The sequence below is a fragment of the Electrona antarctica genome (assembly GCF_951216825.1).
Source record: "Electrona antarctica genome assembly, contig: scaffold_118, whole genome shotgun sequence".
Lineage (NCBI taxonomy): Eukaryota > Metazoa > Chordata > Actinopteri > Myctophiformes > Myctophidae > Electrona > Electrona antarctica.
This window is the reverse complement of record NW_027638083.1, coordinates 273,688-286,594: the sequence shown is the minus strand read 5'-3', so window position 1 is coordinate 286,594 and position 12,907 is coordinate 273,688. Positions and strand designations below refer to the sequence as shown.

The 12,907-nt window shown below is 44.6% G+C and overlaps 1 protein-coding gene across 1 annotated transcript; it reads left to right on the top strand.

Annotated features, from left to right (window-relative positions):
• Nucleotides 1–266: 266 nt before the first annotated feature.
• Nucleotides 267–12,043, top strand: LOC306918407 (germ cell-specific gene 1-like protein; the record flags this gene model as incomplete). The annotated part of the gene is made up of 4 exons (XM_079531310.1): nt 267–561; nt 6,633–6,806; nt 9,712–9,823; nt 11,554–12,043. The coding sequence occupies 4 exons, from the start codon at nt 267–269 to the stop codon at nt 12,041–12,043; spliced, it is 1,071 nt and encodes a 356-aa protein (XP_079387436.1).
• Nucleotides 12,044–12,907: the final 864 nt, after the last annotated feature.

The following is a 12,907-nucleotide window of genomic DNA, read 5'->3' as shown; positions in this document are numbered from 1 at the left end:
TGAAAAACCATAGTATTTTAGTCTCAGTCTTAATGCAATGTTAATTTTGACAGAAAAGATTTTAGCCTTATAGTCCTAGTCTTTTGAATAACACACCATTTAGTCTTAAAGTCCTACTTAGTCTTCTGAAAAACGTTAGTCTTAGTAACAAAATTAACACAGTGCCCCCTGTCACTTCTCCACCACCACCAGCCATCCATCCATCCATCCATCCAACCATCCATCCATCCATCCATCCATCCATCCAACCAACCAACCAACCAACCATGGCGTTCTTCCAGTTCGTCCGCTCCCCGCGCCTCTCCTTCCTGCAGACGGTGGTGTCGCTGGTCCTGGGCGCGCTCTCCCTCACGTCCTCCTACTGGGTGGTGGGCCAGCAGAAGGTGCCCAAGCCCCTGTGCACGGCCACCAAGCACAGCGGCTGCATCCCCGTGCCCGGCGTGTCCAACTCCGCCGCCATCCAGTTCTCCTGGGAGACCGGCGACGACGGCTTTGTGTTCCCCGCCTTCCACGTGGGCCTGTTCCGCAGCTGCCAGGAGGACATCTACACGGACGCCTGGGGTGAGCCACGAGGGCATTCACTAGGCATTGTTACATCTACACGGACGCCTGGGGTGAGCCACGACTAGGGCATTCACTAGGCATTGTTACATCTACACGGACGCCTGGGGTGAGCCATGAGGGCATTCACTAGGCATGACTTTACTAGTTGACTAGTTGAAAATGAGCAATAAAGTACTGCCGAAGCAGACAACCCGCAGTACTCCAGGTTAGAACAAAATCCTTACGGTGCAAGGCTCGAATATACAGGATGAAATGAAGAAAATGCCTGCACTCATTGTATGTCCTTTTCACATTAATTTATTTACCTCTGACGAGAGTTGATAACGAACGCGTTTCGGCCTGTTTGGCCTTCATCAGCGTTATCAGACGCTGACAAAGGCCAAACAGGCCGAAACGAGTTTAAAACACCAAAAGGGGTTCCCGTCCAAAATGGGTTAAAGCATCAATACTGCAATATAGAACTATATACTCCGTTACAAGTACAAGGTCTGGAATTCCAAAAATGTACTTGGTACATAATGTACCAAAAGTACATTATGCAGAATGTCTGATTTCAAATTTTCAAATGTATTCAAATCATTTTAAAATAGCCGGTCTACCAGCTCATTGTGAGCTTGTAGACCGGCTATTTTCGAATGGTCGAAATGTATATAGGGCTGAATTGGTAACTGTGTTTTTTTTATATAATCTGAATCTACAAAGTAAGTACCGGTAGTAACTAATGCTGTCAAATAAATGTAGAGTAAAAGTACAATATTTGCCTCTGAGATGTAGTGGAGTAGAAGTTAAAGTACTGGAAATTGGAAATACTCAAGTAAAGTACAAATACCTCAAAATTATAGTACTTAAGTAAATGGGGCACTTTGAGGCAAAAGGGCAGGGGCCCAAGCCCCAAAATATCCCCCCCCCCCCTGTCTGGGGACGCAAGTCCAGATATTATCGGCCGCTATTTAAACGGTGTGTTTCGGCACATCGGCCGTCCTCAGCGTTTCATAGCTCATAGCTAGAAGGTCCTGGGTTCGATTCCCGCTGGGGTGCGCTGGGGGCGTGTTCTCTCCTCCTCTCATCAGTGCCCATACCCGAGTAGGGGTTGGCGAATGGGCCTTTCTCCCCATGTCCCCTAAGGTAGGTACCCTCAGAAAACACAGGCAGAAATCCTGGTCTCTAAACTACCTCCCCCTGGTGCCTGATGGAGGGGAAAGGAACTGGTTGGAATAACGTGTTCCTTCCACGCTCACAACGTGAGCTTGTAGATCTGCTATTTTCAGCAAGTGCAATTTTAGTCGACTAAATCAACTGTAGATTTAGTCGACTAGACTAACACTAAAACATTCCAGGTGACTAAAATGTGGCTAAAACTAAATGAAAACTATTCAAGAGACCTATATCGCTAAAAACTAAAATCTAAATTTGCTGCCAAAAACAACACTGGATCACTCCAGCCTGGCTTTGCTGTGCGAGCAGTGCCGAGCACCAGCTCATCACCCCATATTCACCACCTTTATTATGAAACGGGTACTAATAAGTGTTTTGAAAGAGAATGATGTACTCTTTTATGAGCGCACATTATGAGCAGGGGTGGAATTGGTATGCAGGTAGTCTAGGCTTTATTGTGTGTCTCCATCTATATATAGAAGTCTATGGCACACGGTCGGTTGTGTGTGTCTCCATCTATATATAGAAGTCTATGGCACACGGTCGGTTGTGTGTGTCTCCATCTATATATAGAAGTCTATGGCACACGGTCGGTTGTGTGTGTCTCCATCTATATATAGAAGTCTATGGCACACGGTCGGTTGTGTGTGTCTCCATCTATATATATAGAAGTCTATGGCACACGGTCGGTTGTGTGTGTCTCCATCTATATATATAGAAGTCTATGGCACACGGTCGGTTGTGTGTGTCTCCATCTATATATATAGAAGTCTATGGCACACGGTCGGTTGTGTGTGTCTCCATCTATATATATAGAAGTCTATGGCACACGGTCGGTTGTGTGTGTCTCCATCTATATATAGAAGTCTATGGCACACGGTCGGTTGTGTGTGTCTCCATCTATATATAGAAGTCTATGGCACACGGTCGGTTGTGTGTGTCTCCATCTATATATAGAAGTCTATGGCACACGGTCGGTTGTGTGTGTCTCCATCTATATATAGAATTCTATGGCACACGGTCGGTTGTGTGTGTCTCCATCTATATATAGAAGTCTATGGCACACGGTCGGTTGTGACTGCGAGAAAAACATTCATAGATTTGCATACACTTTCACGATCATAGCGCGGCACTCTGGGCTAAGTTTAACCCATTTTGGGGCGGGAACCCCTTTTGGTGTTTTAAGCGTTACGTTATACTTTAGCTATTGAAAAATAGCAGATCTACAAGCTCATTGCGCGCCACCGAGTGGCGCGCTACGAGCTTGTAGATAGGTTTGCTATTTTTGAAAAGTCGTGAAAATGTGCCTCAAATCTTTGAATATATATTCTTTCAGAGCCAACGTTTATAACTTTGCTTCTGGGGACAACTGGAACAACATATTTTCAGATGGGGGTCGGCAGCCAATTACATATATTTTTTTGGTGTCCTTGACATGAAATATTGAGCACCACTGATACAGAAACATAGGTATTTCAGAAAACTGTCAGGATTTTCGTTTTTTCATGTCATATGAAAGCAGGGAATCATAGCTTCAAATTGACATTGGTTGTTCAGTTTGGCCCACCAGTTTTGGAGATGTGGCTTATAGAGTAACAGCGAGTTGAGAAAACAGGCTTGAAAGGTTCACTTCTGTGGACTCTAACATTACACCTAGCTACATGTTTGGGCATTTATTTCATATTTACATGTCGATTTCAGCTCTGACACTTATTTCAGACATGCTCTAGTATGTGAAGAGTCTGCCTGTGCTATTAACTCATTTTGGAAGAAAAAAAAATGTTTTTCTCCTCTGGTGTAATCTGCGCGATGGCAGTCTCTCAGTCAAATCTGGTCACATATGAAGACCAACATAGGGGTTTTGACCCAGCTCTACATAATCACTATATGAAGACCAACATGGGGGTTTTGACCCAGCTCTACATAATCACTGTATGAAGACCAACATGGGGGTTTTGACCCAGCTCTACATAATCACTGTATGAAGACCAACATGGGGGTTTTGACCCAGCTCTACATAATCACTGTATGAAGACCAACATGGGGGTTTTGACCCAGCTCTACATAATCACTATATGAAGACCAACATGGGGGTTTTGACCCAGCTCTACATAATCACTGTATGAAGACCAACATAGGGGTTTTGACCCAGCTCTACATAATCACTATATGAAGACCAACATAGGGGTTTTGACCCAGCTCTACATAATCACTGTATGAAGACCAACATGGGGGTTTTGACCCAGCTCTACATAATCACTGTATGAAGACCAACATGGGGGTTTTGACCCAGCTCTACATAATCGCTGTATGAAGACCAACATGGGGGTTTTGACCCAGCTCTACATAATCACTGTATGAAGACCAACATGGGGGTGTTGACCCAGCTCTACATAATCACTATATGAAGACCAACATGGGGGTTTTGACCCAGCTCTACATAATCACTATATGAAGACCAACATGGGGGTGTTGACCCAGCTCTACATAATCACTATATGAAGACCAACATAGGGGTTTTGACCCAGCTCTACATAATCACTATATGAAGACCAACATAGGGGTGTTGACCCAGCTCTACATAATCACTGTATGAAGACCAACATGGGGGTGTTGACCCAGCTCTACATAATCACATGCCTCCTACTTATTTCATCGGGATTATATATATATATAGTGCGTATATTTATATATTATTTTATAACCCGGGTCATGCATTGTGATGAGTTTATGATTGCTTGTGCGTCGCATAGAGGGTGTTCCCAAGGTGAGATGAGGATTCACGAAGAAACACATTGTCTGATAATAACAATGAGAGATTCAAATGGGTTTATATCAGGACGGGAAACTCTGCGTGCGGAAATATGATTTTGAGACCTCAGGGTGCGTGCGTGCGTGCGTGCGTGCGTGCGTGCGTGCGTGCGTGCGTGTGTGTGTGTGTAAACCAAAGAGGATTATCATCAGTGTGTGTGTTCTGCTCAGGGAGATTTAGACTCTAACAGCATGACTCAATTATGGATTAGAAACCCAGGGAGAGAGAGGTTAATGGGATTCAAAAAATAAAATAAAATACACTGGCCGTGTTTCCGGCCTCCGCTATCCCGTTTGAGACTGCTTTTCGGGGTCAGAGTGTGGAAAAACACAGCCGTTTCAAGTTCTATCCAACAGTATATATATATACTGTATATATACATCTGGAGTGGAATAAAGCAGTTGCCTCTGCTGGAAATGTAGGCATTTATAATTTGCTGGTATACAAGATAATTTGTGTGGTTTTCTTTGTTGTAAGTTGTAATCAAAATAGCGTTGATAGCAGCTGAGCTTGCCTGTTCTCGGAGAGGCCTATATATTGTTAACCTTTGGTACGATGCCATGTTTACTTTAACAGATTGACTGCGGTGATTAAAGGGCCACTTCACCCCCTTTGCAACCAGAACCTTTTTTAATGATGTTTAGGACACAAGAAACACTTTCCTGGGGTTATTAATGTGTGTTTTTTAGATATTGTAGTCATGACGCCATGTTCCTGGACTACAGATCGGGAACACCTCCTGACTGCAGTTTCTTCCAGTGGTGAAATGTCCCTTTAAAGTAACAACTGAACACTCAATCATACATTTTGTTCACTTTCTATTTTCCAGAGGAAAACTGCTGTTTGTTTCATACGTTGACGCCGGCGAATGAGAAAGGTATAGGTTTAAATTGTGTTGCTTTGCATTGATCGGTTGATTGTTCAATCAATTGTTTGATTGTTTGAGTGATATATAATACCCACCTGCATTGTTTGTTTGAGTGATATACCCAGAGCCTTAGATATAGACAGAGTTACGCAAACTGCGTTCACTTCATGGGGCTTCAGTCCAATGGCGGCTCTCCTACATAGACTACGCATTGAGCGTGGGGACAACCAACTGGGCCAAGTCCTGGACCGGAAGTAGGCAGAAATGCATTGGACTCAGGCAACAGCCCAGCTTTAACACAATCGGTGCCGGGATGCCTATAGGAGCTCTGGGGTGCCGGAAAGACATGGCCGCTTTTACTCTGAAGCCCCCCCCCCCCCCCCCCCCCCACCCGGAAACAATCCGGAAGAAAACCGGAGAAATATTTTGTTAGCTTACCTTGGTCTCGAGTCTATTATATCGCTAGAAGCTCCAAAGCATTCATATTTTGAACGAGAGGCATGTTTAAGTCAGAAATGAAGCGCGTAGTATATCCATCAGATCAAAACCACGGAGAGCGCCCTGGATTAGGAGAGACGAGGCATTCTTTCTGCCGCGCTAACAGTTAAGTGAACAGTAAGCTAATATGACTGTAGGCTTCGCTCTATGGTGGCCGAGTGTCCGACTGAAAAATAAAAAAAGGAAAAAATGCAGAATATTCTTCTCTCGCCTGATATCATTGAGGATGCGCTAGGACGTGTACACACATCCTATGTCCTTGTCGATTGGGTTCCTTAGGACGTGTGGAGCTGTCCTACGGACGGAAACGGTTAATGATCTTAAATCCCTTTATTTTAGATTGTTTTGTAGTAATAGTAGTACAACATAAACATGAGAGACTTTAGTTGTTACTGTACAATACTTTAAAACAGCTGTCATGTTGCACGCATGCTTAAAATAGCTCTTACTTGCGCCGCCCTCGTTGAAAACGATGTATTTCCAACTCCAGCTTGGCTCAGTTCAGGCTGCATGAACGGCGCTCGAGCGCTCGGTTTCTGCCCCCTCAATATCGCAACTCTTCTATTAGATGGCTCTGGATATACCCACCTGCATGCCATGTGTACCTTTCTCTCACACACTGTCTTTTTGTCTTTGGGGACCTCTGGACCCCATAACGCCTGTCGACTGGACCCCATAACGCCTGTCTACTGGACCCCATAACGGACCCCATAACGCCTGTCGACTGGACCCCAGCCATCATGTGGCTGTCCGTGACCATGGAGGTGATGTACGTGGGCCTGCTGGTGGTCAGCTGCGTGCTGCTGTCCGTCCAGCTGTGTCTGACCAGCAGCTGCTGTCCCGGCGCCACGCGGCTGCGCTGGGGACAGCTGCTCAACTCCTTCGCTGCCGTCTTCACTGTGACGGGAGGTAGGCTATACATACGGTACCTTACAGTGGTCATGTCAATGATCCCCAAACTTTATAACGGAAAGGAGAGGTCGCACAACTCGTAGTCCTTTATAACAGAAAGGAGAGGTCGCACAACTCGTAGTCCTTTATAACAGAAAGGAGAGGTCGCACAACTCGTAGTCCTTTATAACAGAAAGGAGAGGTCGCACAACTCGTAGTCCTTTATAACAGAAAGGAGAGGTCGCACAACTCGTAGTCCTTTATAACAGAAAGGAGAGGTCGCACAACTCGTAGTCCTTTATAACAGAAAGGAGAGGTCGCACAACTCGTAGTCCTTTATAACAGAAAGGAGAGGTCGCACAACTCGTAGTCCTTTATAACAGAAAGGAGAGGTCGCACAACTCGTAGTCCTTTATAACAGAAAGGAGAGGTCGCACAACTCGTAGTCCTTTATAACAGAAAGGAGAGGTCGCACAACTCGTAGTCCTTTATAACAGAAAGGAGAGGTCGCACAACTCGTAGTCCTTTATAACAGAAAGGAGAGGTCGCACAACTCGTAGTCCTTTATAACAGAAAGGAGAGGTCGCACAACTCGTAGTCCTTTATAACAGAAAGGAGAGGTCGCACAACTCGTAGTCCTTTATAACAGAAAGGAGAGGTCGCACAACTCGTAGTCCTTTATAACAGAAAGGAGAGGTCGCACAACTCGTAGTCCTTTATAACAGAAAGGAGAGGTCGCACAACTCGTAGTCCTTTATAACAGAAAGGAGAGGTCGCACAACTCGTAGTCCTTTATAACAGAAAGGAGAGGTCGCACAACTCGTAGTCCTTTATAACAGAAAGGAGAGGTCGCACAACTCGTAGTCCTTTATAACAGAAAGGAGAGGTCGCACAACTCGTAGTCCTTTATAACAGAAAGGAGAGGTCGCACAACTCGTAGTCCTTTATAACAGAAAGGAGAGGTCGCACAACTCGTAGTCCTTTATAACGGAAAGGAGAGGTCGCACAACTCGTAGTCCTTTATAACGGAAAGGAGAGGTCGCACAACTCGTAGTCCTTTATAACGGAAAGGAGAGGTCGCACAACTCGTAGTCCTTTATAACGGAAAGGAGAGGTCGCACAACTCGTAGTCCTTTATAACAGAAAGGAGAGGTCGCACAACTCGTAGTCCTTTATAACAGAAAGGAGAGGTCGCACAACTCGTAGTCCTTTATAACGGAAAGGAGAGGTCGCACAACTCGTAGTCCTTTATAACGGAAAGGAGAGGTCGCACAACTCGTAGTCCTTTATAACAGAAAGGAGAGGTCGCACAACTCGTAGTCCTTTATAACAGAAAGGAGAGGTCGCACAACTCGTAGTCCTTTATAACGGAAAGGAGAGGTCGCACAACTCGTAGTCCTTTATAACGGAAAGGAGAGGTCGCACAACTCGTAGTCCTTTATAACAGAAAGGAGAGGTCGCACAACTCGTAGTCCTTTATAACGGAAAGGAGAGGTCGCACAACTCGTAGTCCTTTATAACAGAAAGGAGAGGTCGCACAACTCGTAGTCCTTTATAACAGAAAGGAGAGGTCGCACAACTCGTAGTCCTTTATAACAGAAAGGAGAGGTCGCACAACTCGTAGTCCCGATGCCAAAAAATACTTTTTATTTACCAAACGTTTCGACAAGCTAGTTGTCTTCTTCAGGGTATGATCCCTGAAGAAGACAACTAGCTAGTTGGTAAATAAAAAGTATTTTTTGGCATCGGGACTACGAGTTGTGCGACCTCTCCTTTCTGTTATAAAGTTTGTCTTCCGTGGTCAGCACCTCCCTACTCTTGGTGTGCGCGCCTACCATTTTGTTTTCTTTGAAGGACCCACAAATTGACACTAATTAGCCCCGTGGACCCCCATTTGAAAAGATATGCCAGGGACCCCCCCCATAAGAGAAGATTTGTACTGCTCTAGCGGTGATTCTCAACCTGTTTAATTTCAAGGACCCCCAGTTTGACATGCATTTGTCTACGGACCCCCATTTAATGGCACTTCTATCTCTGGGACCCCCAATTTATATTGTAAAATCAATGCTAATTTAACTCTTGAGAGTGTACAAATGGAACCAAATGGACCCATAAGGGTCCATTTGGTTCCTAATTATCATTTAGCTGGGGACCCTCTGGAACTCCCTCAAGGACCTCCTAGGGGTCCCCGGACCCCACTTTGGGAACCACTGCTGTACAAGAAAACAAACTTTTTTTTCATCAGTAGCAACTAATGTATCTAGAGATCATCAACTTAACCTAAGGCAACTTTAATATTTTGTATTTCTGAGTATGTATATATTAGTTGCTGTCGGGAGGAAACCAATTTTTTTTTTTGCATAAATCAGTGCTATTGATCACCTTTTACATCTGTGTGTTGGTTAAAATAATATTGAACCAATGGAAAGTAGTAAAAAGCGCTTGGGACAAAACCTCTTAACTCAATTGGACCCTCAAACTGTCTGCTAAAGCAGCTAACTCCACCACCTCTCCCCCTCTCATGGAAGTAACATTTTGACAATTCACAACACCGACTTTGATGAGGAAGCATTGCTTTGTTTTCTTAATATCCTGAAAATCTTATATTTTTCATTTCCTGAAAAATGAACATTTTGGAGTTAAGTGGTTTCTTCCTGACACTAGAGATATTATATTGTATTACATATATATACACACATGTACAGTACATATTTCACAAGTGATTGCAATCTAGTAAAGTCAGGTAACCTGTTGTTGGTTTACTAACCTATATTACCCTACAATACATTCTGTCTGTCTTACATTTTATGCAATGGCTTTTGCATCACATCTGGCTGCTGATATAGTTCTGGGGGAGCAATTTTACAGTGTGCGTGCGTGCGTGCGTGCGTGCGTATGTGTGTGTGTGCGTGCACTACTGTAGGTCTCCTGGGGATGGTGGCACACATGATGTTCATGCAGGTGTTTCAGACGACAGCCTTGATGGGACCAGAAAGCTTCAAACCTCACAGCTACAGCTACTCCTGGGCATTCTAGTAAGTCCTCTTAACACACATTTTCAACCTAAGCACCACCACAGAAAATGAAAAATGTTGAAAAATGTTGAAAATGTCACCCAGCAGCTAAGATTCTGCAACGTCTATTGTGTCTGCAATGTCAGGACTGTCTCTAATGCATTCCTCTGACTGAAAAATTATGAAAATGTTGAATGTTTTTTGAAAAATGTTGAAAAATGTTGAAAAATGTTGAAAATGTCACCCAGCAGCTCAGATTCTGCAACGTCTATTGTGTCTGCAATGTCAGGACTGTCTCTAATGCATTCCTCTGACTGAAAAATTATGAAAATGTTGAATTATTTTTGAAAAATGTTGAAAAAATGTTGAAAAATGTTGAAAATGTCACCCAGCAGCTCAGATTCTGCAACGTCTATTGTGTCTGCAATGTCAGGACTGTCTCTAATGCAACATGTTTCAGAGTGTTAATATTCAGCTATTAACACCTTGACGGTGTCATATACTAAAAAGGTGTTACAAATATTAAAAGGTGTCATATACCGAGGTTGCCGGGATTGTTTAATTACCTTTGGAGGTATTTGTGCCTTTGATCCATGAAAATCCCCCTGAAAGTACTTCCATGGCTTGTTGTCGAACCGAAAAATATGCCACCGTCGCGATCCGGAACAAGAGCTGCTGGAGTTCAGTTGAAACTATACCGTTCACTTGCGTTGAACTCATTTTCCCAGAAGCCCTTGCAGCCCAGAACACGTGTCGATTTCCGGTTTCGTCGTCATAACGCGACGGCCTCGTCAGGCGCGGAAAGTTCTTATAACGGCAGTGGGTGCCCTCCCGCCCCGCCCCCCAGTGTGGGAGCGCACTTGCCTATTAGTTTGCATTGCACAGTGCGCTCAGTGCGCTATTTCCGAACACGGCCATTGTGTCAGCGGGTGCTTCAGCCCTCAAGCACCCCCGGACTCGACGCCGCTGGCCCTCGTCACCAGGTCCGCAACAAACCCGCTATTTCTTTTTCATTATTAAAAAAACATTTTTGTTGATGAAATTGTCAACATATTCAGTCTCACTTTTAGTCACCATAGCTTAGTTTTCATTTAGTTTCCATTTAGTTTTCGTCGGTGACAAAAGGTAGTCGACGAACATTTTTCCGTCATAGTATTATTAGTCGACGAAATCAACACTGGGGCTGGCATGATGGTGTGATTTTCACGACTGGGTATAGTGAGCATCATATACTAGGCATGTAACGATATATCGTATATCGATATATATCGATATTAATACCGACGATATGAATAGATTCATTGAAATTGAACGAGAGAGCTTTTGGAGAGAAACGATAGTCACTTTCAGTAGTAGAGCACTGTAGAGGGGAGCTGTGTGTGTCTGTGACTGTAGAGGGGAGCTGTGTGTGTCTGTGTCTGTGCCCAGGTGATGATGGTCGTTGATGCTCATCAAGGAAGGCAATTATGTTTCTGCACTGTCAAAAGTAATGCTACTTCTTTTGCAATGTAGTTAAATAAAAAATCTCAGGGGGGAAGATAAATTATATAAAATTAAAACGGTCATTTCTCATTAAAATATGTATATTTTTTAATATTGTGAAAAATCGTATCGTGAACCTCATATCGTGATACGAATCGTATCGTGAGTTGAGTGAATCGTTACATGCCTATCATATACTGTATAATATCCAGTACAGTGTGTCTTGTGTATACAAACACAAACAATCCAACATGTACTCTCTCCGTCAGCGTGGCGTGGATAGCCTTCACCACCTGCATGGCGGCGGGGGTCTCCACCCTCAACAACTACACCAAGAAGATCCTGATGGCCGGCCCCGGCAGACGCACCTCAGCCCTCCTCCACCCCTACGGCTTTAATTACGTGGGACCACCACCACCGCCGCCGGCCCCGTACTACCCTTCCACCGTTACCCCCGATTATTACTACCAGCACCGGTCCTCCTCCCCCCCTCACATCTCCCCCCTGTCGCCGTACTATGAGCCCCCGTTGCAGCCCCAGCCGCGGCCCTCGCCGCCCCCGCTCAAGCACTGCCACTCTCTCCCTCTCTCCTTCCCCCCGCCGCCATCGCCTCCGTCCCACCCTGCACCGCTGTCCCACTGGCACCTCCACCGCCTGTCCCTGGCCTCCGTCTCTGTCGTCCACCTGCCCGCTCCCACAGACGGCCGCGGCGCCGGCTCTCGCTACCATCCCCACGAGGACGTGTACGGCCCACTTTGACAAGCAACTTAACCCATTTAGACCTGGGAACGATTCTACAAATGTCTTCTAAATCCTGACAGTTTTCTGAACAACCTCATGTTTCTATGTCAGTTGTTCTTAAACATTTTCATGTCAAGGACCCCCAATTTTTTTTAAATAGCAGACCTACAAGCACCGAGTGCCGCGCTATGAGCTTGTAGATCTGCTATTTTTCAATAGCTAAAGTGTAACATAATGTTAAAACGCCAATTGATCTTAATTTACTAATGTAGTAATGGAATCAGCAGCAACGAACCGCTGTACGTTAACATTAAAGCCAATATACAACTATGTCTGTAGCCTACCTGTCCTGCAGTATTCTATAGCATCAAAAGAACCACAAATATGGCTTGAACATTTTTAAATTACCTATACCGTTACCCTTTAGACTGTAGGGGCGGTGGTGGCTCAGGGGTAGAGTGGCTGAATGGTAACCGCAAGGTTGCCAGTTCGAACCCGGGCTCCCCCAGAGTCAGTGTCGAAGTGTCCTTGTCAGAGCAAGACACTGAACCCCTAATTGCTCCTGATGTGCTGGTTGGTGCCTTGCATGGTTTCCGCGGCCATCGGTGTATGAATGTGTGTATGGGTGAATGTAATGCACAATCTATGTAAAGCCTATATAAATGCACCATTTACCATTTAGACTGACATGTGTAGCTATTCTCAAATGTATAGTGTGCAGTCAGAATAAGAGTAAAGATACCATGGGTGGCTTTATTTAATTTGTCTTTTATTTAAATAGAGGGTATGAGCATGCATGAAGTGAGTGGCAAATCGAGTGGCAAAGTGAGTTTAATGTTGTCTAATGTCGTTTAATGCAATCAGATAAGACTTTTCTGTTTG